At 41.5% G+C, this 27242-nt stretch overlaps 1 protein-coding gene across 4 annotated transcripts in view; it reads left to right on the forward strand.

The window, feature by feature from the left end:
* Positions 1-27242, forward strand: part of LOC131468862 (membrane-associated guanylate kinase, WW and PDZ domain-containing protein 1) — a 43691-nt gene that overhangs the window by 675 nt on the left and 15774 nt on the right. For 3 of the 4 annotated variants that reach the window (XM_058643530.1, XM_058643532.1, XM_058643533.1), the window contains exons 2-6: positions 11674-11963; positions 14702-14818; positions 19937-20056; positions 23619-23792; positions 25392-25581. In XM_058643530.1, coding sequence (XP_058499513.1) covers positions 11674-11963; positions 14702-14818; positions 19937-20056; positions 23619-23792; positions 25392-25581 — 891 coding nt within the window. Of the gene's footprint in view, positions 1-10770; positions 11602-11673; positions 11964-14701; positions 14819-19936; positions 20057-23618; positions 23793-25391; positions 25582-27242 lie in introns of those variants that run through there. The other variant, XM_058643531.1, reaches the window with a different exon arrangement.

Consider the following 27242-nt stretch of genomic DNA (forward strand, 5'->3'; position numbering starts at 1 on the left):
TGAATGAGGGTCAATGCGGTGTCCACAGAAGAATAGCTGCTTGTGTGTGTTTCTGGATTCAGCACAGTCATACCTTTCTTGTTGCCGGAACCAAATCTATCTAAAAGTAAAAGAGCACATTCATCATTGACTCTAAAATAATAAGAATACAAAAAAGAAATCTGCTTGTTTATGTTTAAATGTCATTGAATCATCAGCAAATGAACTTGTAGATTCCTTGATCGCTTTCTCCTGATTCCGTGACATTTTGAGTGAACTATGACGTGCAGAGCTGGCATTATGTAATTTAGTCTGGATTAATTTAGATTTTTTTTTCATCTGGTGTTCCAACATGCCTGTCGATTTTGCCTCTTTTGCAGTCAAATATTTAATGCGAGGATTCCTTTCATATATTATGCAAGTGTAGACGCTGGAGAACATCCAAAAAGTGTTGTGTCATGTTCTTACCTGTGTGCATGCGTTTGTAAAGTTTGTAAGAAAACCAGGCCAAGTGGACAGCAGCATAATTACATTACAAAAACAAAAAACAACAGATACAATTAAAGTCGCGTAAAACACAGACACTGTAGACTGAAGACGATTTCACCAGAACCTTAATCTCATTCAATGTAAAGAGGGCTTGAGTTTGAAGATCAGACTGTGATTTGTTGTATTAGTGTGATGCTGAAAATCTAAAATGCTTTAGTTCGTACTTTGGGGACGAGAAATTGCAAAAGCATTCACAGATTGCAGATTGTGACTTCTGTGTTTCCTGTGTTAAAAGACACGACAAATAGAGGAACAGAATCAAACCCAGAATGGTTTTGTAAATAAATGCATAGCAACGACTGAGGCGTCTGGCACATGAAGGCGTAAACTGTGGTTGAGACAATTGCAGTTAATGCAGTGTGCAGTTCACAGCCAGGTGTGTAGGACTGTGTGTGCCTCGCGGCTCCTCCGTGTGTGAGTACTGTTGCTGTTTGTTTTTATGGGTGTGTCCCATACTTGATACAGGGAGCTTGTGTAGAGGTGATGGATGTGTGACCCTGACTTAACAGTGTTCATTGCTTCAGGTTTGTAGCGCTGTCAAGGTTATGCTGATGTGTTATGAATCATTCATTGACTGACAGAGAAGAAGAAGAAGAAGAGACATGTATGGTGTCCACACTGTTTGTTTTTTCTCTCCCGTCTCATGGGCACACGTGCACTAAAAGTCTTTGCTTTAAGTGCACGTGTTTTGCACTTAAAGCAAAGACTTTGGTTGTTTTTTTTTAATTCCGTGTTTGTCCATGTTTTGATCCCAGTTCTTTTGTCCCAAGTTTGAGCGGGGGCTGCGTGTTGACAAACTAGCATGACTCGTGAGGAGCATTTCTTGTCTGTCATGAGGGAGTTGCTGATTGTCTAATTATGTGCCTCCTGTGTCCTTTGCCATCATGCATATTCATGTTGCTGTTTTAAGGTGTGGTGAAAACAAAGTGTGCATGTGTGTGTGTGTGTGTGGGGGCTCTGTGTTTGTGTGTGTGTGTGTGCAGTTTACCCTTGACAGGGCAGGGCTACACAGACACACTCGCCCATCTGTGTTCCAAACCTTTGCTCCCAGCCACTGCATTTGGATTCTGCAGTTGTAACCCCTTTCTATTCTTAGTTCTCAACTCTTCCAAGTGAAATCCGATATGAAAATTCGACACGTAAAAAAATGACATTTCCTCACCGGGCCGATTGCTTGTGTGTGTGTGTGCTTACCTTCGTTATGAGAGTAAATGTTTGGGATGAGATCAGCCGCTGTCAAATGGTTAGACTCGGACACTACTGTAGACCCGGGTAGCAAATCAATAACTAATCAATGATAGTGTGTCTGGGGAGACGATTTACACAGTGCCATATTTGAAATGTCAAGATGGCAATGAATCCATGTATCCTTGAGTCCGATCTGAGTTGGACAACTGGGATCAATATCAGGTGGAGAGACAGGCAGCAGGAGCAGGCCAGGGTCACCTTCAGCATCCCAACTGAATCAGCACTATCCTTCTTAGACACACACACACACACACACACACACACACAAAGGCCTGCTTAGGTTACTAAACTGTGACCTTATAAAAGTGATCACTTCTGCAAGCACACATGCATGAACTCTTGTCCTTACTTATGAAAAAAATCATTTTTTTGATTATGATTTCAGCCAAAGACGACAACAGTCAAGGTTAGTATGTCTACTAACCTATGTCTACTTTCTCTTTCTTTTCGAGTCATCCACTTTTAATCCCCCCCAATTTCTGCCTGCTTTTCCCTCATTTCGTCCTCTTACTCATCGTCATGACCGCTGAGGCTGCTGATCTGCTCAGTTTAATTAAACTGCTTGTCTCTGATCACACTGAGGGGTGTTGTACATCCTGGCAGATTGAGTAGGACGTCCTGTTGTCACAGTGGTAGTGTGCGGCAGACCCGAGTGTACACAATACAACATGCCCCACTAATGTGCGCCCTGTCCCGTGACATTAAAGAACAGAATTTCGACAAAGGGAACATCACTGAGCTGGTGTTATATCCTGCCACATGTACAGGTGTCACTCTAGTCGCTTAACAATGCTGTAATCTTACTCTAAATCCATCTGCACTGTGTCAAAACAAGAGCGGCTTTAATAAAATCACACAGTGGTATAGGTTTTTATAGGTTTTGGCGTGCAGTGAATGCAGAAAGGCTGTTTCATTGTTTTTATTGTCGGCATAAGGAAGGGAAATGTTTCTGTGCAATTCTATGTCACTATTTAACAGCCCCAAAAGCATTAAATCTTTTATTTTTTGATCTGCCACTATTGTCTATTTTGCCCTAGATTTGAAAGGGAGCATCGGGGAGCTTTAGCTCACTGCTACACACGGCACATTTGGTGTCAGTGTTCGCAGCGAGAGGTCGGGACACAGATATCAGATAAGACGGTGAGGTCGGAGCCCTGGGAGAAAGACTCTGTCTGCCACTGCACCAGTGCAGCAGTTCAGTTAAATTTAAGGACACTGGTTATTTAAGATGCCTCACTTGGCTCGACTCCAACATCACCACCCATGGGAAGATGCTGGAAGATGAGCAACAATGTGCGTTTCACTGCAGGTTAGAGGGACGAGAGGAGTTCAGTGTTGGGAAGGTGTGGGATGGGCTCAAGTGAAGATTTAGTTTTCCTCACTTTGCAGCTGGAGGTGGAATTAGGGCAGCGCAAGATTTGTTATTATTTATTGTTTGATTTTAATATCGCTCTTGGTCGTTTGCTGCTTTGCTTAGAGTTTATATAGTCAATTTTGAATATTTGGCTTTTGCTTTGCTTTGGTTGGAGGAAGACAAATGATCGTTCAGAGTTTTAGACCAAATAATTAATCCATTCATTGAATAATGAGCACACTAATAATGCAAATAATCACTAGTTATAGCCCAATATACAGTGCTTAACAGATGAAACACACATACATATCTATACAAATCTTTCAAAAACATGTTTATTTTTATTTATTTGGCAAATAATAAACCAAATTCCCCTTTTTAGATCCAAATTTGAGCCGGCTCACTGGGCTTCTTCTCTGAGAAGTCAGAAATTGGGGTAAACCCTGGACAGGTATCCAGTCCATCACAGGGTCAACATTTAGATACGAACAACCGTTCAATTTAGAATGTCCAGTTGACCTAATCTGCATGCTTTTGGACTGTGGGAGGAAGCCTAAGAACCCAGAGAGAACCCACATGCACACAGGGGAACATGCAAACTCCCCACAGAAAGGGATCCGAACTGGCGACCTTCTTGATGTGAGGCAACAATGCTAGCCACAGTGACCCATCGTGTCAGTAATTTTTTAATGGTGATAAACCATTTGATCAATGAATCAGTTAATCAGAAAAACTACGATTTCATTGATTATTAAGTGCCGACCTCAGTTTACTGTGATTTGAACTATATACTTGTTGTTCGTCCTCATTCAACAAAAGGATGTGCAGCAAATGTTTATTCTTAAAATACCAAATAAGATTGCAACATTATTGCATGAGTGTATTCTGGGTGATTTTATGAACAGGCTGATTTCATTAGAGTTGAAACAGAACGCGGACAACAGAAACGAGTCTGGCTCCACCAAATCAAAGCAGCACAACGTCTCTGCTGCTCATGCGGCACAGACATTCCGCTCAGTGACGTACGTCATCCTTTCCAAGCATCAGAGTCAGATCAAAGCGGCAGCTGCTAATTGTGTTAAAAAGTTTCTTTTTGCAGAAGTTCGATAAAACTCTGCAGCCGCGGTCAAAGCCGATTATGTCAGGGAAGCGCTCCACCAGCTGAGACGCGGCTTTGATGAGGATAAGGCCCGGCATCTCGATAGACATCAGGAACATGGTGGGGGTGGATCATGAGAGCTGATGGTCACTGCTTTTCTCCTCAGTCACGTCACTGATACAAGGATGAAAAACAAGGTCCAGCAAGGGCAAAGTCATAGTTAACCGTTATTTGATTGATGTTTGGTTGAAATTGTGCCATTTCAAATGGAAATGTGTGCATCCACAAAGTACAATGTGCTGCATAAATCTGCCGGGATTAGTTGTTGTTTCTTTTGCCTTTGCAAAGAGTAACTTTCCGCTGAGAAATTCAATTATTCACTCGCCTTAATTGATGTGTTTGTCTTAGAACCAATTTTTTTCCTCAAGGTCTTTCAAGATGCTCTCCAGCCGAATGTCAACCGCTATTCCCTCTTGCCCTTGATTTGTTGCTTGACGTTGACTTTGAATTATTGAGCTTATCTGTGTAACTTTAATAAATGAATAGCCCAGAGATCTAACCTGAAATAACTCCTCACTTAATTTATACTGTAATAAATATATTGCTTTCACTATGACGATGTGCCGCGAGGAGAAGGAAAAATGGTCCCGGCTTTTTTAGACTCAGGACCTAAGATTTTGTTATTAGCACTCCTATAGCATGATGTATTAGTACAGTGTAGACATTTGTTGTTTGTTAATGTTATATTTACAAATATTCAACATTATTTGTGAATATTTAAATATTTTAAACTCCAGAGCTAGTAAAAGTAATGCAGGGTTTGCAGTGTGTTGAGATTAGAGGAGCAGCTTCAAGATGTATTCAACAAATCTTGTCAATTTGATCACTTCTGCAAACACACACACAGTCCACTCACTAAATGCTCGCCGCTACCGACACAGTGTGATTAGTACGGAAGAGTATTAGTCAGTCAGTCAGTCCTCATCTACCGCTTTATCCTCCACCAGAGGGTCGCGGGGGGTGCTGTGCCAATCTCAGCTACATCGGGCGATAGGCGGGGTACACCCTGGACAGTTCGCCAGTCCATCGCAGGGCCACATACAGAGACAGACAAACAACCATTCACTCCTATGGTCAATTTAGAGTGTCCAATTTACCTAATCCCCACATTGCATGTTTTTGGACTGTGGGAGGAAGCCGGAGTACCCGGAGAGAACCCACGCACACACGGGGAGAACATGCGGGGTCTTCTCGCTGCAAGGCGAGAGTGCTAACCACTACACCACCGTGTGGCTCTGAGTATTAGTGCCACATGTAAAAAAAACAAAAAAACAGCATGAATTCTGAGAAAAAAGTCAGACTTCTGAGATTAAAGTCAGAATTCTGACATTAAAAGTTGTAATTCTGAGAAAAAGTAACTGACATTAAAGTTGTAATTCTGAGATTAAAGTGAGAATTCTAACATTAAAGTTGGGTAATTCTGAGATTAAAGTCTAATTTGAATCTCAAAATTCATACTGTTTTGTTTTTTTTCACTTTCTTTCAAAATATCTTTCTACACGTGGCGTTAATACTCTTCCGTAGATAACAGATGCAGTCATTGATAAAACATTTTCCACTTTGCCGCTTGCCATCTTTTTACGAAAATTTCAAATTGTCACGTGAACAAATTGACATTTGTAATAAATGACGGGCATGAATAATGAAATATTCATTCCCAGTCCCTAGTTGAGATGAAATAATCACCCTGAAATGATTAAAAACATGTGTTAATGCCATTTAGAGTGAAAAGGCACAGCTGTTTGTACTATACACTGAGGCATAATAACCTCGAGCCTATGATTTATGCTTTCTGATTAAACAATGAGCAAAAGGAAGAAAAGACTAAGAATAGCTTAAAGAGGACGTGTGTGTGTGTGTGTGTGTGTGTGTGTGTTGTACCAGCGACAGATTGCAGTGGTTTGAAATTACACATGAGGACCACGGTTGCAAGCTGTAGAAACTCCGAGGAGGTCACTGGTGGAGAGGAAGTCAGTGAAACAAGATATGTATCGGTCAGCTCTTTCCTGACCTGAAGGTCAGAAATCTCAGAGCTTCTCTTTTTATAGCGTTAGATATCCTTGAATCAGGATAGTGTGTCCTCCTCGCTGTATGTGCTTGTTTTTCTGGAGTGATTTAGTCGCGAGCCATGAAATTACAAACATAGTTGCAGTGACTGATTTCTAATGTCTTTCATGATTCCCTGATTTCCATCATACCTCAACCTGACAGATTGATGTTAATATTTTGACGTCTTTTCATCCAGCACTGTCATTTCAGATGAAATTGACAACCTTTTTATGATGTTGAAATGAATTGTGCAGCGTAATGGCAACAGACAAATGACACCATGCACGTTTACATTGTCCCCTATGCTGTAAGCCTTGGTTGCCACGGGAGTTGTTTCCAGACATTAGCTATGGAAAATGTATGGCCTGGACATTTTCTGTTTGTCGTCCATACATGATGAACACAGCGGGATATTGTCTGGGTCAGGAGAATGTCCAGAACACCCAGGGCACGGTGGCGCCTGGCTTGAGCTTGTAGGAGACAGGACAATCCTTCACTTGCTGCTGTATTCTCACATTGGTTCACTTCGATATTAGCGGGACATTTGTGGAAGGAGAAGATCCAGAAACTGTCTGGAGTGACTTTCACGGACAATTACAGTAAAGGCGCCGTACGTAAGACTATTTCAGCATTATTCATTTTTAATGCTAATGAATGAACTTTCATTCATTAGAAATTCATTTATATGAATTGGAGTCAGGCAAACTTTTCTGTGAAAGAAGTGATGTTATGCATCTTCCTGTATTCCTCAGTGTAGTTGATAATAGTCACTAATATGGAGTAGTAGATACTATGCTAGATATAGTATAATATATAGTATATGTATATATATATATATGTATGTATATATGTATATATATACTGTATGTATATATATATACATATATGTATATATGTATATATATATACATATATGTATATATGTATATATATATATATATATATAGTAGTCTAATATATAGTATAATAGATAGTAGACATTTGCGATAAGTAAACAAATGTCTGGCTCCCAGTACAGTCCAACAGGAACCCCACAAAAGCATAAAAAGCAGAAAGAGGTTTTATCAAGTGCTCTCCGTTGCGCCAAACAGGAAATTGCCTGACACCGAGCAAACACTAGAATGTTGCTTTAGTTACTTCATCAATGTGCATCTTGTCCAAGAGTAAAACACTGTTCCACTTTTCAGCCTCTTTAACTCTTTACAATTACAATTTACAACCACAACTCAATTTACGGCACAGAGAAACACTGTAAGAGAATAGCATTCGTCCCGTCAAACTGCTCAGTCACTTCTGAAACTTCTTTTTTGCGGACGCATCTTTGTGTTTTCAGTCATACTCCGACCTGTTTGTAGCTGCTACCGCAATGTTGCTGTGACCTCCATCCGTGTCAGCATAAAACAAATCACTTCCTGTGTGCAGTGTGGGAATGTCACTGTATGATCTCAACACATACACACACCGAGAAACACGTTGTGTGGAACTGATGGACATTTGTTAATATTTAAAAGTTATAATATACATTAAATTGTATACTACATATGTAATTATAATAAAACTAGACATGGTCAACCCAGCGCTCTGTTTTTAATGGACACAGTAAGATGAGCGTGCAGGGCCAGTTTGAAACATCAACACCAGCAGCAGCAGCAGCAGCAGCAGCAGCAGCAGCAGCAGCAGCAGAGCGAGAGCAAAGCAGCGTCAGGGTGTGTCTGTGTGTTTGCTGGACGAGTCCAGGCTTCAGCGGACTTGACAGGCCGGGTCTCATTAAACCCCAGTCAGACGCACAGGGTCAAGACAACAGTTACCACTTGTGCACAACACACTCAGGCTACCATTGCATATAATAGATACACACTGAGACTGTGTGGGCTCAACAGGAAAGGATAATACCGTCAGACTATCAGTTGTTTTATTTTTAGCACTTTAATCACGACTGCCGCGAAATCTTTAGATAAAGCATGAAGAGACTAACAGCTTATAGTATTACGATTGCAGATTGATGCACGGGGGAAACATGGTTTTTATGATTAGACGGGGGAAAAAAAAAAAAGTTTATGTTTTTCTTCTAATTCCCGTCTCACGACACACTTAACGCATGTCGCGTTGCTGTTCTCTGTGTGGGTGGATGGCTGGCTTTGGGGAAGCAGGTCGACAACGATGCCGCAGAAGGTTTCACAGTGGGGTAGTGGGGTAGAGAGTGACAGAGGAAGAGAGGGAGAGAGTAACTGGAGGCGCTGTTTAGCAGGGATGGAATAATACGCATAATTCCATGATAAAACAACGTCGTTGTAAACAGTGTCACAGTGATGAATGCTGGCTTTGAACCAGCGGCTGAGATGCACAATGTGTGTTCTTGGATTCCCAATGTTTTGGCAACCGACTCAAGCGCTTCTCAGGCTCTGACTCGTGTCACCTGAGCTGCAAGGTCAAACGAGAGATTCCTCTGCCAAAACACAGACTGTGATGCATTCTCTCTCTGTGCCTCCCCCAAATGTGTACAATCCATCTGTATTTCATTGATAAACGTTACCCTCACCCTATTTATCTTTTAATCTATTCGCTCCCGGCTTTCCTCCTCCCCATTCTGTCCATGTCTGTGCATAAAAAGAAAAGCCCCACCAGAGACTCTCTTTTTTACTGTGGCAGCAGGAGAGAGGAGGGAAGTAGAGGATCTCTGTCAGATCTGCCAGTCGAATGACCAATCAAGTGGAGAGGATTACTCATGTCCTGTCCTTCTCACACTCTGTAAAGCAGTCTCATTAGGTCTGCTGGGTGAAAAGGTCCAGCCTGCCACCACTGGGGCTGTGTTTTCACTGAGAAAAGCTTCTAGGCGTGTTATTTCCACACCCGCCCAGCTGAGGGTTTATCGTAGTCATACACAGTCACTTACAGTAACAGGATTACATGCAGGTGAAGTGACGTGTGAAAACTCGACGTCAGGATCAGTTGGACAGAGATGGCATGCCCCATGGATACAAGATGATGCATTTGAAATGCGATCAAGAGTTCTCGATAATTCAGGAAAAAAATTACTCCGAAAAACAGGAGGGGAAAAAAAATTAGCACGAAAAAGAGAAAAAAAAAATAATAATCAAAATATGCACTTCGTACATATGTGACGTTATCATTTCTGCTTTCAAATACTTAAAAACATCAAGGCTAATGTTTCGACTTTTGAGTAGTGTGCTTAGATTAGTCAAGAGTTTCCAACACTCTTTAGATCCATGGAAATCTTTATGTACATCCAAGGTAACGGATTACTTTGGTCAGCAGACATCGTCTTTCCCCCGTCTCTACTGTTATGAAATGACCGTGGAGAATTTTGACTGACTTTATTGAGCGCCAGAACAGGCAACAACACTTACTTAATACTCTCCTATGACTATTCTGTGTATTACAAAGCACTGGTTACCTTCATGTCTACCGTAAAGCGCATATCGAATGCTGCAAACACATTTGTGTACTACTGTACCACATGTAAATGACAGTTTTTAACCCCCAGGACAAACCGCTACATCATCACATCAGAGCGTGGAAGGAAACTTTGTCTGTTTGTCAGTAATGGTCCACCACCGATTCCACGCTGCTTCACGACACCAAACTACTAGTAAGTAGAAACTAGTCAAAAACTTAGCGTTTTGATTGAGGTGCCCCTGGTGCCAGTCTCATTGTCTATTTGAGTCGTTCCTAGAGACTTGGTCTGAACCCGGAGATGTGTCGCGGGACATCATTTCTTCGGTGTCACTTGGAAATGAGTGGTTCAGCTATTAAAAATAACACTAGCAGCTGCAGAAATGGTTGTAAACACAGTTAGAAATGTTACAGTTAGAAACAGATTTGCTCTTGTGAGGATTTATAATGTGAAGTGGCGTCGTGACAGTTTGTCATCTTTAAAAAGTGGGTCCCCATACATATAAAGTTTGGGAAACACTAATCTATTCCACTCTAACTCGGACCATAACTTACGAAATAGACATGATGTATTGAAGAAGACCGGGAAATTAGTGATTGAATACCTAAACTCTTCAAATAGAGAATAAACTGATGTAATAAATCAAGTGAGAGGCATTTTTTCATTAACATAAACAGAGTTATTTTTGGAACAATTGACGCTGTCCCGCCCAAGTGTCACTGTCTGACACTGTCAGGATGATTAATACTCTTGATTCTAATGCAAGGAGGAGAACTTTAAAGGTCCAGTGTGTAACAATCAGGACGATTTATTGTCTGGTGTTGAATACACTACCCACAAGTATGTTTGTATAGTGTTTAATTGCGTTAAAATAAAAAAGAGTTTGCTTTTCAGAGTGTTAGAATTAGCCTTTTTATATCATTTTATGTAATTTAACATGCGTTTAATTTTACGTTTATGATCTAAAATTTGAAATAGTTCTCTCCATAAGGAGCTCTCTCTCTCTGTCAAACTGCCCACACGCTGTGCGATTCTGTTTACTCAGTCCTGTGTGTCTCTGTCGTCCTGCGTGTGTCAAAGTGACGATGCCGCCGTCAGGATGTCAGAGGAACACTGACCACATCTCTCCGGATATCACAGCTGTCACATCCCGGCCGTCTCAGATGTGTCAGCTCCATCCTCAGCTCAGACACGCACAGCTGCTCACCGGGAGAAAACATGTTTCTTTTATTTTCGGCGCTGCTTTTTTACCTTCAGGCTTCTCGCCTCTTCTGTTCACCAAAAATCACACTGTGTCTAAAGCAGAGAAAAGAAAGAGTCTGTTCACGGGAATACAATATGCAGGCAAAACGGGGTTATTGTTCAATGTCCAGGAAAATCTATGAAAATCGATATTGGTGTGAAAGCGCCATGCGTCTCTGTAGATACAGAAATGAGTGGTGTTTATCTGTAGCCAGGTTCTCAGTTGGCCTGTCACGACCAGTGTGCATTCATTGACCCGTACATTTATCGAACGCCAAACAGACTTTCCCATGTGACTCACGATGTGGTGGAATGTGCTCTCACTCCTCCTTGTGTGTGTGTTTACATGAAAACATACCATCAGCCTGCAGCAACTGCACAGAGCATGCGGGAAAGTGTCTGTGTGTCTGTTCAGTTGCACTGGACATTCGTGTACTATGCCGTAGTATGTTTGCATAAAACAAGAGTGTTGTGTTATTCCTGCATCATCAAACTCGTCCGGTCTCAGAGACAACCCATGAAGCCGGAATTATTCATGGTTTCACGTATTCTGCTGTGAAACACCACACCAACTCCCTCGACCTCAGACCTTGACAGCTGGCAAAGGTTAAATTTTTTTTTTCTCACGCCTTCTGCTCACCCTTTAATCTCATTTTCTTTTTTTTTCCTCCTCTCCAGCTCATTTGCCATGTCTAAGGCAGCGGTGAAGAAGCTGCACTGGCGTTCCAGGGTCCAGGACAGCTTCGTCCCTTTGCTCGGCTCGTCGGGGGAGCTCGGGCTCGCCATTGGCGGCGGAGCGGATTATGGAGAGTGTCCCTTTGTTACGTCGGCACCGGGGGGCGGACTCACAGTGGGTGATATCATCCTAGAAATTGGTGGGACACCTGTGTTAGGGATGACATTAGGAGACGTGCGTGGCGTTCTCAACTCCTGTCCTCATCCCATCCGCATCAAAACTGTGTCACCAGGTATGTTTTTCAAAGTGATAAGATAACATGTAACATTTCTGTTAAAATGTGATACATTTAAACTTTTCCAGCACTCTTCAGTATATAATCAGTATTTCAATCAAAGGTATTGAACTGTTTCAATTTGTACGCCCTTTAATGACATCATCCACTTAACCTATCTCTGCTCTAACTTGTGTTTTATTAACACTTAGTTGTTAGCAGTCCTTTCCATGCATATCAAATATTAATGAATTTAAGTTTTAACCCTTAAATTGCCAAATTTTTGTCATGATGCACCTTCATTTAATGGGTAAATTAATTTTAATATACTTTTATGTTATATTATATTATTTTTGGTATATGTGAAAGATTAGCAGAAACATTTGTTTATATGCATTTTGGTTTTCGTTAGCACACTAGAGTGCCAAAGTCTGCTCATAAAAAATGAAGCTATAAAAATTGTATGAATAATAATTTTTTTTGAAAACAGTTTTTTAAACTAACATCAGTCCTCGTCATACATATCAAACATGAATGCATTTTTAAAGTTTTTATCCCTTAAATTGCCTATGCATCAGAAAATAGTGCACAGTTTTGTGTGTAGGTGTTTCAGTGTGAGTATTTTAGTTAACATTGTTTACAGTAGACAAAAAAAAAAAAAAAAAAAACATGAAAACAAAATTGAGAACTCTCAAAAATGCACAACCTGGCATACATTTTTAACAATATGCATGAAAAAAGGATAAAATAATCTTGAAATTAAAGGCTAAAAACACAAAAATGTGGTTCTACCAGTTAGCCAGTGTGTTATCTTTTGATGATCCCACACTCTGTAGTCCACAGTCTGCGATGATCCCACGCTCTTTCCTGATGTCATCAAACTAGGTCTTTCATTATTGTTTGGATTAAGCAGGAGAATTTACACACTTTGCATTTAACTCACTCTCTATAAGTTAGATAAACGTGCCTTTCTTTGCTACTGGCATGTACGATTTACACATCAGTCATAATAATGCGTTAATTCTTTAATTGCCTCCCTATAACGCTGTTTCACGTGTTGCGCCTCATTTCACTTGCTTCATCAAGCTTTTGACAGTCTGTTTCACTGTGTTCCTCCAGTGTTATCTGTCATCCATGATGATCCTGTTCAGTAACCGCGCTCTGACACCCACAAGCCAAATCTGCAGTCTGTGGACTGTTCTATGATGCTAATGTGCACTCGTCACTTAGTAGTCTGAATATGTCAAGGCGATCTGTCAATATGTTGGTGGGGGTGGGGGGGTCAAAATTGTGGGTGACATGTGTGACGATATAGATGTCTGTCACTCGTGAGGGGCCTTGGTGTTAAGAACAGGGGGCTGGGGGTAATGGATGTGTTTGTTGGCTCTGGACAGAGCAGTAAGTCACCAGAGTGTCACCTGACTGCTGCTCCTGATGGCCTTGCTGGTCAGATTGATGGCTGATTTGGCCACAGGGGTATAAACGAGGACCTTTGCTCCCAGTTCCTCTGCTGCTGGTGGATCCATTATCATTCCTGAAGTATGCCTGGCTCTCCCTGGGCAGCTTGACTGCATACAGTGTGGACAGTGATGGATGAGCTGATATGCAGGTTTGCTGTACCACACCTCCTCCTTACTCCTACTCCTACAACAACTCCCTGTGCTCCAAATCTCAAACAAAGGACGCTAGGCTTCTTTCCCCAGAGGTAGAAAGCAGTTTGAAGGTTTAGCACTAATGCGGTTACTCTGTGGACCAGAGTAGTGATGTGATCTATCCATTAAACACTCAAAAGATTTACATTTTCCCACAGTGGTTTCTGACCGCATGCCACTGCTTCACGTCTGTGTCGTCCATTAACCTTGACACCCGTCTGCCTCACGTCAATAGCGTCTTGTATGTTTATATGAAATGTTTGCACAAGGTACAATGATTTCACATTTATTATAAAACCCCCAGCACAGGCGGCTCATTTGGTTTCAAAGAGCTGACGCTCAGGTCGGAGATTTTCGCTCTTCAATAGACTAGAAAATAGCAGCTGTTTCGTAACATAATGAACAAAAGCCCATTACATCTCCCAAAAGGCAGCTGGCTAGATTCATTTCCCTTTATAGGCAAATGCCATATGTGGCCACTCATATGTACTAATAAAGTTACGCCACTGTGAGGGTTTTTTCTTTTTTAAGGCACTCTGACAATTCATTCTTTTTACCTGCACGAACCACAGTAACAGAAGGTAGGGGGTAAGGGGAGGCAGAGGTGTCGACTGCTTGGTGTCAGTCTGCAGGGGAGGCGCTGACAGAGTGGTCGTCTGTCAGAGTGACAAGCTGGAGATGCGCCTAAACCATTCGTAACAGCAAGTGGCCTGTCATCGGAGGCTTTAAAGCACTTGAGATGATATTACGAGATGAGAGGGAGAGGAAACTGAGCCCGGGTGATCAGCCCAGACTCCCTGGGTGACAGCATCCCACCTGTTTGTCTGGAACAATCAACCTCAGTGGGTTGTTTGCATGAGATACTCGGGGAAACACCTCATAAACCCAGCATAGACGTGATATAGAAAGATCAGTACGTGTGAATGTGGGAGTTTACGGCAGTGAAGTGTTAAATCAGTCTCTGTTTGACAGGCTACAACCAAATCTAATCATCGGGCTGTTGATGCATAAACAGCTGATATCTTCACGTGTGTGTGTGTGTGTGTTCGTCTGCCTCTTCTCCCTCCTCTCCATGTCGTTCCTGTTTCTTTGCCCTTCCCTCAGGCTCCACATTGTGCAAGGATCTCAGGTTGTATCTGAGCAAGTGCTTCACACCGGGCTCAGTGGACAGCCAGCTCCAGCAGGTCATCCGAGAGAACCTCTACCTCCGCGCCATCCCTTGTAAGTCCCGTTGCCTCCTGTACGCCACATTTCACTCTTAATCTTGTTTCATTTGCTCCACTTTCACGTCCTCGCAGCCACAGCCACTGAGCTCATTAATCGCCTGATAACACGTCACATAGTTGTCGCCGTGTGAACATCTTGGTGTTAATTGGCATTTAAACCTGCAGGAATGTTTCCCACACTTTCTTGTGACAATGTATGCAACTTGTGCAGGGAAGAGAAAAAAAAAATGACACATCATCGCCAGAAAGCTTGTTTATGAAACTGAAATGCCACATGTGCAATCCATTTCCATAGCAACAGAATGTGTTGTCACAAAGACAGCAGGTCAAGCCTCAGTGGCTTTTCCCCTCACAGTCCTCACCCCTTTGCCCCCAGACTATTGCTTTCTGTAGGTTGGTGCTACATCTAAGGGTTGTTCCTTTCATTTGCACAGTTTTCGAGACATGCAGTGAACACAACACAGTCACTCTCATTCGGATGTGTATGAATAAAATCAAGCTCAAAGGCAGCGTAGTTGTTGTACATCTGTTGCTGTCTTAATCCTCTATAATATGATGTCACTGCAGAAAAGGATGTAGCAGCTGAGTCGTGTGGACGGCTTTGGTTGTTTTGCTGCGTTTTCTGCGTTTTATATCCATTTTTATTCACGTGCAGAAGGTGGCACGGAGGAGACAGAACACCCAGTGTGTCCGCGGTCTTAACCTTGCTGTGGCTGTGTGCAGAGTTGTTGCTAATCTCTCTTTTAGTCCGGGAAGTAGGTCATGTGGGACAGTCTGCCACCACACCACACCACACACTGGCTGACAGAAGACGACACAGGTCAAAACCCACAGCGCTCCTCAATCTATTTACCTGCACTCATAATATAATATAATATAATATAATATAATATAATATAATATAGTGTAATTGCAGTTGTATTCATACCATGCTTGGTCATGCATATGCACAGATTCTGTTACATTGCCCAAAGAAACTGTGCCTTTAGCGTTTTCTAATCAGAATTAAACAGTGAATGGAGGAAGAAATCAGATGAACCATCTCTTTGAGATTTGTTCACATAAGGATTTATAGAAACGGCACATTTGTTGTTCATTAAAATGTTGTAAGTCTGCCTTTCCGCGTTGTTGGCGTCAGACTTCGGACCACTCCACATCTTTAAGTTCATTTTCCTTTCGTAGTGACAACTAGACGGAGGCTCAGTCTGTCGCGTAATCCTCTGATCTGCAGGAGATGACACAGTAAGATGCCGTTGTTCTCATGCTGATACCAGGACACACGTGATGGCTCAGGAGCATGAAATCTAATTTCAGAACACTTGTACGTGTATAGAAGCAGCAGAGTTTTCTTTTTGCTTTTGTTGTTTTCCTGGGAGGAGGCAGCTGTGTTTGATGTAACAGCTGAGACGTTTTTATCGGCGGCTCATTGTGGCCCCCTTCAGGTCCATGTATGTTCCTCCTGTTTCAGGAGACATCTTGTCGTAGTATTTATGCTTATGTTGTTAATAATCAAAATGATACATTACATAATGCAGATTTATTTGCCTCGTCACGTGAATCATTCGGGTTTTTAGATTTTTTTGTTCCTTTTGGATGTTATTTCTTCCTTTCTGGCTCAGTGTCACGGTGCTATTTAAAGAGGACCTCGCTCGCTGAATCCTTTTGTCGAGACAGTGTTGTCTGATGGTTGAGCTGGCACTGATGCAATAAATATCATGACAAAGGCTTTGTCAGGAGGGCAGTGCATAAAAATGGAAATGAATGATAGAATTAGGGAAATGTGGACCAGTGTATCAATAATCTAGAGCAGGAAATTAAATTAAAAGCAAAAATCAGAGTCCCAGAGTGACAGAGTGGAGGAGGGGCTTACTGCAGTCTGCTGGTCTCATACTGAGGCAGCCTGGGGAGCAGGTAAACGTGTAAACCTCTTTATGTAACATAGTAACGTAGCATTCTCTACCACGCACTTGACGATTGCCCTCTTTTCTCTCTACATTCGTACCAATTATTTCTGAGTGCTGGGTTTGCTGACCTCTCATTACCCTTCTGAACGTTCCCATATACATTTTCCTTTCATTGAAGTAACCAATTGTACATGTGGCCTTGGACAATTCCGAGCCAATGTCATGGTTTCAAAGACCGTCTGTGTCTCTTTCTCCTTCATGAAAAAGTCCTTTGTAATAAGAATTAATCAGAGATAAGAAACATCATCATTAAGTTATTCTAAGACGCCTGCCGCTGCTGCTGCTGCTGCTGCTGCTGCTGCTGCTGCTGCTGCTGCTGCTGCTGCTGCTGCTGCTGCTGCTGCTGCTGCTGCTGCTGCTGCTGCTGCTGCTGCTGCGTTGTCGGGCAGACCGTCTGTGGCCTTTTCAACTGTAGGATTCATTGTTAGTTATTTGTGTGCGTGATCTTGACAGACAGCTCTCTCAGGGTGTTGAGACAGACTTCTGTGTAATTACCTCTTAAATCCCTATCTCACCCGAGTCCCGGGGGGATCAGTGTGCGGCGCCTACAGGGAAGGGGCGGGGGGAAGAAGAAGATGTCAATAATCTATCCTGTTCCCCTGCTGACATGTCATATATATCTTCGAGAAGGGTGCATAGATAATGAATCCCTGCCTCGCACCATATCAGCTGGAGAGATACTGTGTGTCCTGAGGGAAAGGAGAAGAAATACACACACATTCAGATGTCTCGCTATTGGATCGTCAGTTAAGACACATGGACAGTTTATTTCCCCTTTTAACAGTTTGCAAGCTCAATCCTGTGAGCACGCATGAGGTTTTTGGGGCGCACACGCAGCCTTTGGTGCTGCACTGTTACTAAAACAGTACGAGCAGGTGGAGTTTACAGGAGCCAATCACATCACAGCTCTTCTCATCCACTTTAAAAAGCACCAGACAGTTTCCTGATGAGCCAGGGACTGAGGGTCAGACTCCTCTGGCTGAGGAATCTGAGGAGCACAACAGGGAAACAACTGGATTGATTAGTCGATCAATCAATTAGTCAATGAACGGAAGAATTGTCAGCAACTATTTCCTAAAGGGAAAATGACACAAAGTTAAGTGTGGCCAAGTTGTTGGGTTTTTCTTCTGTGAGGGAAAATTGAATATCCTGAGTTTTTCGACTGTTGGTCATTCAAACAGCTTCAGGTCGGAATAAGATACACATCTTCAATATTTATTCACACGATAATCGTTTTTAAATATGTTTTTGGAATGAAAATAAATATTGCAAGTCATATCACAATTGCAATTCCTGTCAAAATAACCGCAATGAGATATTTATTCAACATCGTTCAGCTCTAATCGAGTGTTGCATTTTATTTGCTTTGTGGAAACATATTCAGCCCAACAGAAATAGCTTTATACAACTACTGGCACAGCCATATTCCTTACAGTAGCTATGCAATATGCCACAATAAAGGAGAGGTCAGGTCAATGTAGAGCTGCACTGTGCATTGTGTGTGTTTGCGTGCATGTTCTGTGCACGCCTGCACATGTGTCACTGTGGCTGGGGGAGCTGCTCCCAGGACAGCGGTGCATTAATCATGGGTTTTATAGGGAAGCTGGGTGTGACTCCTTCCTGTCGGCTCCACACTGACATCATATGTGGTCCTTCAGGAGAAGGACAGAGACATCTCCTTTGGTATGTCTTTGTCCTCGGGGGAGAAATAAGTCATCTCAAGGTCAGAGCGGGCGTCTCATAGCTCCGTCTGTAAATTACTTGAGATTTTCACTCAACCGACGTGATACATTTCACACTACATGCCCAAACGTGTATTTAATAGTGAGATCTGTGAAACTTTGGTAGAAATACAACAAAACGTCTTCTTCAGCCCTGTGATGAAGTGAGATGTATTTTTTCTTGTGGTGGTGGTTTGGACCCACTGCTCTCTCCCAGGCCAAGGTCAGCGCAAATCAATTACGATGACAGACTATTGATCATCTGTGTGCAACATCTTTGCAAAGGTGATGGAAAGACTTCAAGACTTTCACACTGCCTCATGAATGTTTAATTCCCTTCTTACTGGTCTATTCATAATACATGGCTTTGGTAAATGCCTGCCATAGTTATTGTGATCTTCCTAATAACAAAGGGCACATTTTTGGTTTGAGGGTGGATGATTTGTCGACCTGGGAGGGATTAAAAAAAGTGCTTTAAAGGTAGGGTTGGAGATCCTCTAGAAACAGTTAGATCAGGCTACATTTTTAATTTTTTTGACAATGCATTTATTAATTGGTTACAACAATTAAATAATCTTCCACCCCACCTTTAACTAAAGCCAGTTTGACTGAGGGCTTTGTGGAATTTCAATATTCTATCCGTGTAGCTTTTCCTATCATCCAAAAACATACAGATTGGGGTTAGGTTATTTGGAGTCTCAACTGACCACAGAGGTGAAGGTTTGTTTGTTTGTATTTTTGGCCCTGTGTAGGGCTGGGTCATCAGTTATCATGATAAAGCCAATATAAAACATTTTTTTATGACTGTCTGTCAGATGATTAAAGACGGGTGTTTGTGGTTGAGAGAAAGTTGAAGAAACAATATACCTTATAACCATATATGGCTGTCAGGCTTCTTCTCTTCCTGTTCAGACATTAGCTTTTACCACAACATGAGTTGAACCTTTATTCCTGTTGCTTTACTGATGTTTGTGTTGTTTTATTGTATGTTTTCATGTCTCGTTTATCCGCGTACTATGTACGTACAGATTTCAATTCAGTTGTTTTAAATGTGCTTTATAAATAAAGTTGGATTGGATTGTCCTGTGATAGGCTGACCACCTGTCCAGATTGTTTCCCACACAGTGGAACTGGCTCAGACCACTCCCCTTAAAGCATAAGCAGTAGAAAATGAATGAATGACTGTATATCATTTATCAAACTAATGTTTGGGCTATTTATAGCTTGCTGAGTTGCTGTTTTGTTTAACACTGAACTCAGATTGAACGCTCCCGATGAGAGGCACCGGCCTTGATTAATTGACATGTCAACCGCAGTGAAGCCAGCGGTAGCTCTCTCTCTCTCTCTCTGTCTCTCTCTGTCTCTCTCTCTCTCCCTTTGTGGCTCTGATGTATAACATAATATTTCCTATTTATCTCCGTCCCACAGGTACAACCAGGCTGCCCAGAGACGGGGAAATCTCAGGTGTGGACTACAACTTTGTCTCCATTGAGGAGTTCTTCTCCTTGGAGGAGTCCGGAGCTCTGCTTGAGAGCGGCAAGTTCAAAGGTGAAGATGTTGAACATCTCATATAATTATAATGTTTGTGCAAAAACAGTTTGAGGGTTAGGGTTAGTGTTAGGGTTCCCTAACCATAACCCTTACATTAAAAATAATAATAATTACATAAATACATACACATCTTTTGGAAAAATGTTTTACCCTCGACGGGCAAGGAACCATATATGGTAACTTCACTGATCTTGTTTTTTTTTTTTTTTTAAATGTCAAACAAAAAACCCCCAAAAACTAACTCTTGTAGTGACCTGCAATGAAACATTTTGAGTTTCCAAGTATTTCAATGACTGTTAAAGATGTTTTAAAGGTCCAGTGTGTACTACTACATACTGAGGACTCCTCTGTTCACCACTCTCGTTCCCTAGGGTCTCAGGGAACTACAGTGGCCTCTCTGCAGCAAAAATAATACGGTTCTTCTTTGTTTGCTTAGTAAGCTTGTCATTCAAAACACAAATCACACGCTCTGGCTGGTTTGTCGTTATCAGGCTGCTGTAGAAACACGACGGCACAAGATAGCGGCCTCTGGAAAGCAAGGCCCTTGCCTCAAGCGCCAAAATCATTTATTTTTACCCAGTAGAAACATATTTATTTGCAGTACATTACTCGTCAATGTTACACACTGGACAACCACATTTAACTTGTTTGAAACTACCTTTCTGACCACATGAACTAAACTCTACTCTGTTGTTTTTAATGCAGTGCTGGTTGTGTAATTATCAAGGTCCGTTTAATTATAATACTGCAGTTTCTTTGAATACTGAACAAACATATAAACAGTGTAATTAAAATAATTGGTGACTAAAATATAAGAGCTGCAGTTATGCATTGCTCTATATAAGAAGGTATTATTACAGGTGTAAGCTGTCGGTATCTTATGTAACTGACATTGCAGGAACAATATTTGTGCTTTACTTCAAAGATACAGTCTGACATTTGAGTAGAGTTTGATAAAAAAAAAAGAAACAGAGAGAGAGATAGGTGACGATATTAAAAGATAAACTGACTGAACCCAAAATTATTGTTTTTTTGGGGAAAAAAAAGGAGAAACAAATTTATTTACAGAACAGAACAAAACAAAATCAAGAGACTCGGAGAATCACAGAAACAGGGTCGTTACCACACTGCGTATACATGACGCACTGATGATTGTGGATCCAGAAACCAGAGTCAAAATAGCAGAAGTAAACGAGGATATGAGTTGCAGGTGAGTGGCTCAGAAGCTCCGCCCCGCCAACCAGCCAGCAGAACACACTACACATGAAACCATGAACTAACCCTAACAAAAATAAAGGGCAGGAACTGACCCCATGACAAGATACCCCCCTATCTATCTCCCTCTCATATCTAGCAGTAAATGTGACGCTACAGCTTGCAGCCAATGGCCTCTGCTTATCATTAAAAAGTGGGAAACAGACGGAAACAGCTTGTGTTACATTTGTACTGAGCCAAGCTGTCTCCTCCTCTAAACTAACATGCTGCTCAGATTGGCTGCACCCTCATGCAACTTCTCATAAATATTCCCCCAAAATGTCAAACGGCTCCTTTGAGGAACGTTTTCTGATCGTTTTTGTATTTACTCAACGTGTCCTCCTGCCAAATAAACATTCAACAGTTTCTTGTTGTGAGGAATGAGGTTTGCATAATTAATAAGAGCAGACTTTTCTTGGTAAAGTCTACAGCCTTGTCTGGCATATTAATGCCATCAGGTGATGCTTACCTAGTATCTACTTTGCCGTCCCCCCGCCCCCACCCCCGCCCCCCGTTAGGGTCAGAGTGCTGCGTCTGATTAAAAAGCCTCCATACATTAGCATCCATAATTTATAAGAGTTTAATGGCAGCGATAAATGTCACCCTCCCCTGCCTTACGTGTGACATTGACAGACACATCCCTACAGCAGAGCAGCGGGGAGGGTTCAGCGGCACGGTGCATGCACGAGCCTGCAGAATCTACGGTAAATGGGCGACGGCTGGTGACCCTGCTGCCGAGTTCACTAATCTAATGTTTTCCCTCATCCCATTTGGATCTCCGTGAGCCAAATGGAGGTGGGGTGGAGGTAATTTCATTTCTTCTTAAGCAGCTGCAGCAGAACATAGAGCATATTATGCAGCAGGTGATCTCCAGGGAGACATCATGTACATACAACGTACACACAGACATGGAGTATAACCCTGCTGTCCTTGCTTTGTTAAATCAGGTACTCAAAGCATTTAGGAACTCATTATATTAACAATATACTGTATGTAATGTACAGAGGGTGTAGAACAGACGGTTCTTGAACTGTGGTACGGTTTCTTGAACAAATATGACCTTATTTTGGTTATATTTCCATGTTTTTTGTTATCTTCATGTATTGTGCACTAACACACGGTAAAAGAGGGGCAGATATTATAAGATTTTTTTCCCTATTTCCCTTTTTATTATTTTAGTTTATTTATTTAATTTCATTCACAAATAAAAAAAATCACATAAATCACATTGTTTTATGTGTTTAATTTTTCAAAATGAATGAAATAAACTTGACAAACAAACAAACAAACAAATAAAGCAGTGGTACACGAGCTTCCTCTGGTGGTACTTGGAGGAAAATCAGAAGTACTACTGTATATATACGAGAGTATGTGATCGTAGTGGAGCTGAGGAATTTTGAACAGAGTGTGTCGAAAAAGAAACAAATGACAAAATAATAATAATAATTAGAGTCACCTTATGGCCCATGTCATCTTAATCTGATTTCACTATACCATATGAAGTATAACACTTCCAAACACAATATTTTCTCAGGTGGTACTTGGTATAGAAAGTGTGAGAACCACTGGAATAGTGTTATATAATATGTTATTTTTGAGGGATTTAAGTTAAAGTATGTGCATGTGTAAGTGTGTATTTGTATGTGTATATACAGTATATGGACAACTGCATATGCACTGTGTGTACTGTATCTCTTTACCCTTATGTTTATATTTTTCTTTCTGTCTTTTGTTTTCATCTTTAGAGAAGTAGCATATGTTTTTGGGGAGAATATAAGGCATACATTAACTTTTGTCTGTGGCTTTTAAAGTACTACTGCTGTTACTGCTACTATAAATGCAGACTGTGCATTGCTATGGATCTTAAAGGAATACTTCACTGCTTTGTATTTAGCTTTGTATTAGTAGAATAGGGTTAGTATTTTTGAAAAATAGGGCTTCCTAACCTCAGTTTCCCCTGAGTTGAGAAATATCTTCATTGTTTTCTTTGTTACGTGCCCACCAGTGACACTCGGCCCTGTTAGCGTAACTGTTAGCAAAGATGGCGGACACTGGGAATGAGGTCCCGTCCCCCTATGAGTGGGTCTAAAAAGTGGGGAATTAGTGATGCAGTTTCAAGCCTAGTGTCACTGGTGGGCACATTTCTCGACACAGGGGAAACTGAGGTTGGGAAGCACAATTTTTCAAAAATACTACCCCTATTCTACTAATACAAAGCTAAATGCAAATGAAGTATTCCTTTAATATTTATATCAACAGAGCTGCAACAGATTTTTAATCTGGACTTTCTGCCTCTCTGTCGCAGGAAATTACTACGGCACTCCTCGGCCCGTTCACATCAGCACAGAGAGCCCTCCCATCACCTACCAGGAACATCGAAACCTCCTCAGAAACTTCCGCACACGCAGCAAATCGCTCAGCAACCTGGAGAAGAGCGTGGACGAAGGTGAAAACAGCGAGGACGACTCAGGCCTGTCAGGTAAGCGTCTCCGAGACCTGGCTCATACATGCACGGCAGAATGTGTAAACTATGAAGACAAACCGAGGCGTAATAGTTTTAATGTAATAGGTTTAAGAATCAAAAGAAGTATCGACAGTATTGAAAATGTGTCTGTTAAACGCCGCACAGTTGCCAGCGGCTAAATGCTAACTTGTCCCTGTATCTATCGCTCCTTTCACGGATACTCACATTAATCAATCATTAGCACGATTAGTATGCTGTAAACTCTCAGCGGGGCTGTGGCCTCATCGATTGCTGAATCACATCCAAGGGAAGGTCATTAGCCTTAGGCTGCACAGGGAAGGACGCAAGGTTGCACACAAGGATGTGATGGAGGAGGAACTAAGAAACAAGGTATTTTTAAATAAATTGATATAATAGTGATGGTAAGTATAACACAGGGTTATTGAAGATACTTTTTCACCATGATAAAGCAATTTAATCTAGATTGATTATGTCTTAAATGCCTAAAATGCCTTCAGATATAAGATCAGAAATCAAAAATCTACGTACTTAAAAGTACAGAAGTATTAACAGCAACACCAAGCTCATCGCACTTAGCATTTCTGTAATTACACGACGGTTTGTGCTATTTCTGAAAGCTGAGAAGTTGCATGTTAAACCCAACATGTGGTTATTATGGTAATTTAACTTACTTCATCACAAAGCCGAAAAGTTCAATTCATGTTTATTATTAATGAATACATTGTGTATTCTATAGGTTTATCTAGATCTGTGCAAAGTCTCTAAAAGGGTCAATGCCCCATGAAGTATATAGAAGAATAAAATAACCCTTAATGGAAATACGCATGCAGAATTTTTATCTTCTTGAATAAATGAACCATAGTTAAATTTTTTTGGGGGCGACATTATAAATTACAAGGGCTGTTTTTGGGAAAGAGTAAAAGAGCAGGTCAGGGTAAGATGACAAGGCAGGGATATCGCAGGGGTCGTAATGACAGCGGTAGTAAAGGTGAAGGCAGGGAGCCAGGATGATACAGAATATAAGAGCGAGGCTAGTGGGAGGTGAGAGATGCAGGCAGGCAAAGATCCAGATAATTAGGGACGTGTTAAAAACAGGAAGGTAGAGCAGCGTGTAGTTTGGGATCGGGTGTAGGATGAAAACTGGATGGAGTGGACGAGTTATCCAACACTCCGACCTCTGCTGAGTCACTTTCTAAGGTGTTATAGTGTGGGTGGTTGGGTTTGGCCAGAGCTTTTCATGTGCAGCAGGACTCATGGCGCCGCACGTTCCGTCTGATGTGTCTCAGATCCATGGTAGAGCTCACAGCTGAAGGACAGCTACAAGGACAGCTGCGCAGAGGAAACGCTTGTTTTCCACTCCTCTGCTAGAATGGCAATCACACTCACACACTGTTTCCTCCTCAAAGTGAGGACAAAGCAGTCTAAGATGCTGACCACAGGTCTTTTTTCCCCATGGAATTCACGGCATCAGGTCATTACAGAGCACAGGAGACACTTTCTCACCTACTGCATCTGTTCGATAATGAGCCACAGTGTTTTTTTGGGGGCGGGGTGGATTTTCAACACCTTTTTTTTAATCACCTATCATCACAGGAGGTTCTGCAGGAGGCATCAACAGCAGCCACCGCTCCTCCGGTCGGCCCCGTGCATCCAGCAGCGGCGGGGACGGCAGCTTCATCGAGAATGGGGTGATCGGCAGCAGACGCGGGGCCAGGGTGAGAGCGGCGATGCCTGATCACTGGGAACAGGCCTTCAGTGATCCAGGAGAGTCTCTGTACTTAGAGTGAGTGCCCACCTGCTCTATACACATCTCTGATGCAGGTCCAGTGTGTACAAATGAATCCTATCCAATGGTGACACAGCAGATTGTTACAAATGGAGGACTCCTCCACCCAATCCTCCCTTTCATAGCCCTTCAGGGAACTGCAGTGACCTTTGCAAGAAGATGTTGAAAATGCACACTGTGTGACACAGTATGTCAGCAAGACCCTTTCCTAAAGTACATATAAAATGCTTATTCCCAGGCTAAACCATTTTTATTTTACAGCAATTATACACTTAACAGTTTCATGGGTAGTATATTGCATTTCTGCCAATAAACCCTCCGTACTGTTACACACTGGACCTTTAAAGGAAAGGTTTCTTCATCATTTAAGTCTATTTGCACAATACAAAGGTGAAGCAAGGAAATAATGAGCATAAAGTCTGGAAAAAAGGCGGAAACAGCTTCATAAGAATCTGTCTGGAAGAAAGTTACTTTCCCCTTTAGCCCAAATAGATTCCTACTCCCATCAGTCACTTATGGTGGCCCTGAAGGCAAATAGGAAAACAACAACATTAACTTAGGAAAACACAACAACATTAACATAAAGCACAACAACAAAAGCAGGAAACACAAGTAAAGTAAAAATAGTCACTTTCTGTTTGCATAACCACAGTCCAACCTTTCCCTTACCCAGTCACTTAAAGCTGCTGTCAGGGAAAAGTACTGTACGTGTATAAGAGCTCCATATTCTGACAGTTACTGTGTCATTGATCTAGAGCAGTCATTTGCAGAGGCTGGATCTCAGGAAGGAAATATTTTGTTACATACGGTTTTAAATAAGTCAACACTTGCAAACGGCTGACTTACCTCTTCAATATAATATTAGAAGTCACAGAAATGGCAGTCAGAAACGTAAGTGTATGCACAAAGTTGATCTTGTCACATTTTGCAGTGTATTATTAATTTGGTTATTTAAAATGTGTAAAAGTCACCATACAGAATAAAGTTGGTGAAACACCGTTTTCTAATCCAATCTAATCCAATTTTATTTATAAAACATATTTATAAAAAACAACAGCAGTTGACAAATGTATTATTATTTCCATTCTTATTCTATTCTATTTTTATTTTATTATTTTTCTATTCAAAGGGAACATACCAGCACAAGTTTTTCCACATGTGTGTACTTGTATAACCCGCGTGGCCATTAACAATCTTGAATCTAATTCCATGAATCCTGACTACATTATAACCTAAGCTTGATTTCTGACCACAGAGGCCAGTCGAACAGGAACCAGAATTTAAAGGAGAGCAGACACAGTTTTGCTTTAATTCTCCATTTGAAGAGGAAACAGACATCACTGGAAGCAAAACAAGACTCTCATTTTTAGCACGGATTAAAATCAAGCTTAATTATGTTATAGCTAATTATCTCCTGCCTCTGCCTTCGTATTTAATGGGCTGTTGAGTGAGCGTTATTGATCTGCTGGTCTAGTTCTCAGAAAGAAAGCTATTAAACCTGTAACCTAAAATGTCAAACTAATTATTAAACATGCTCTTATTGCAGTGGAACTCATCTCTCATTCTAACTGTGACACAGTCCAAGGCTGTCATATTACTTCCAGTAATATTAGGGTTCTAAGGAGAGTGTCTTTTCTTTTCTTTTCTTTTCCCTCTTT

This window comes from Solea solea, chromosome 11, assembly GCF_958295425.1.
Source record: "Solea solea chromosome 11, fSolSol10.1, whole genome shotgun sequence".
Taxonomy (NCBI): Eukaryota; Metazoa; Chordata; class Actinopteri; order Pleuronectiformes; family Soleidae; genus Solea; species Solea solea.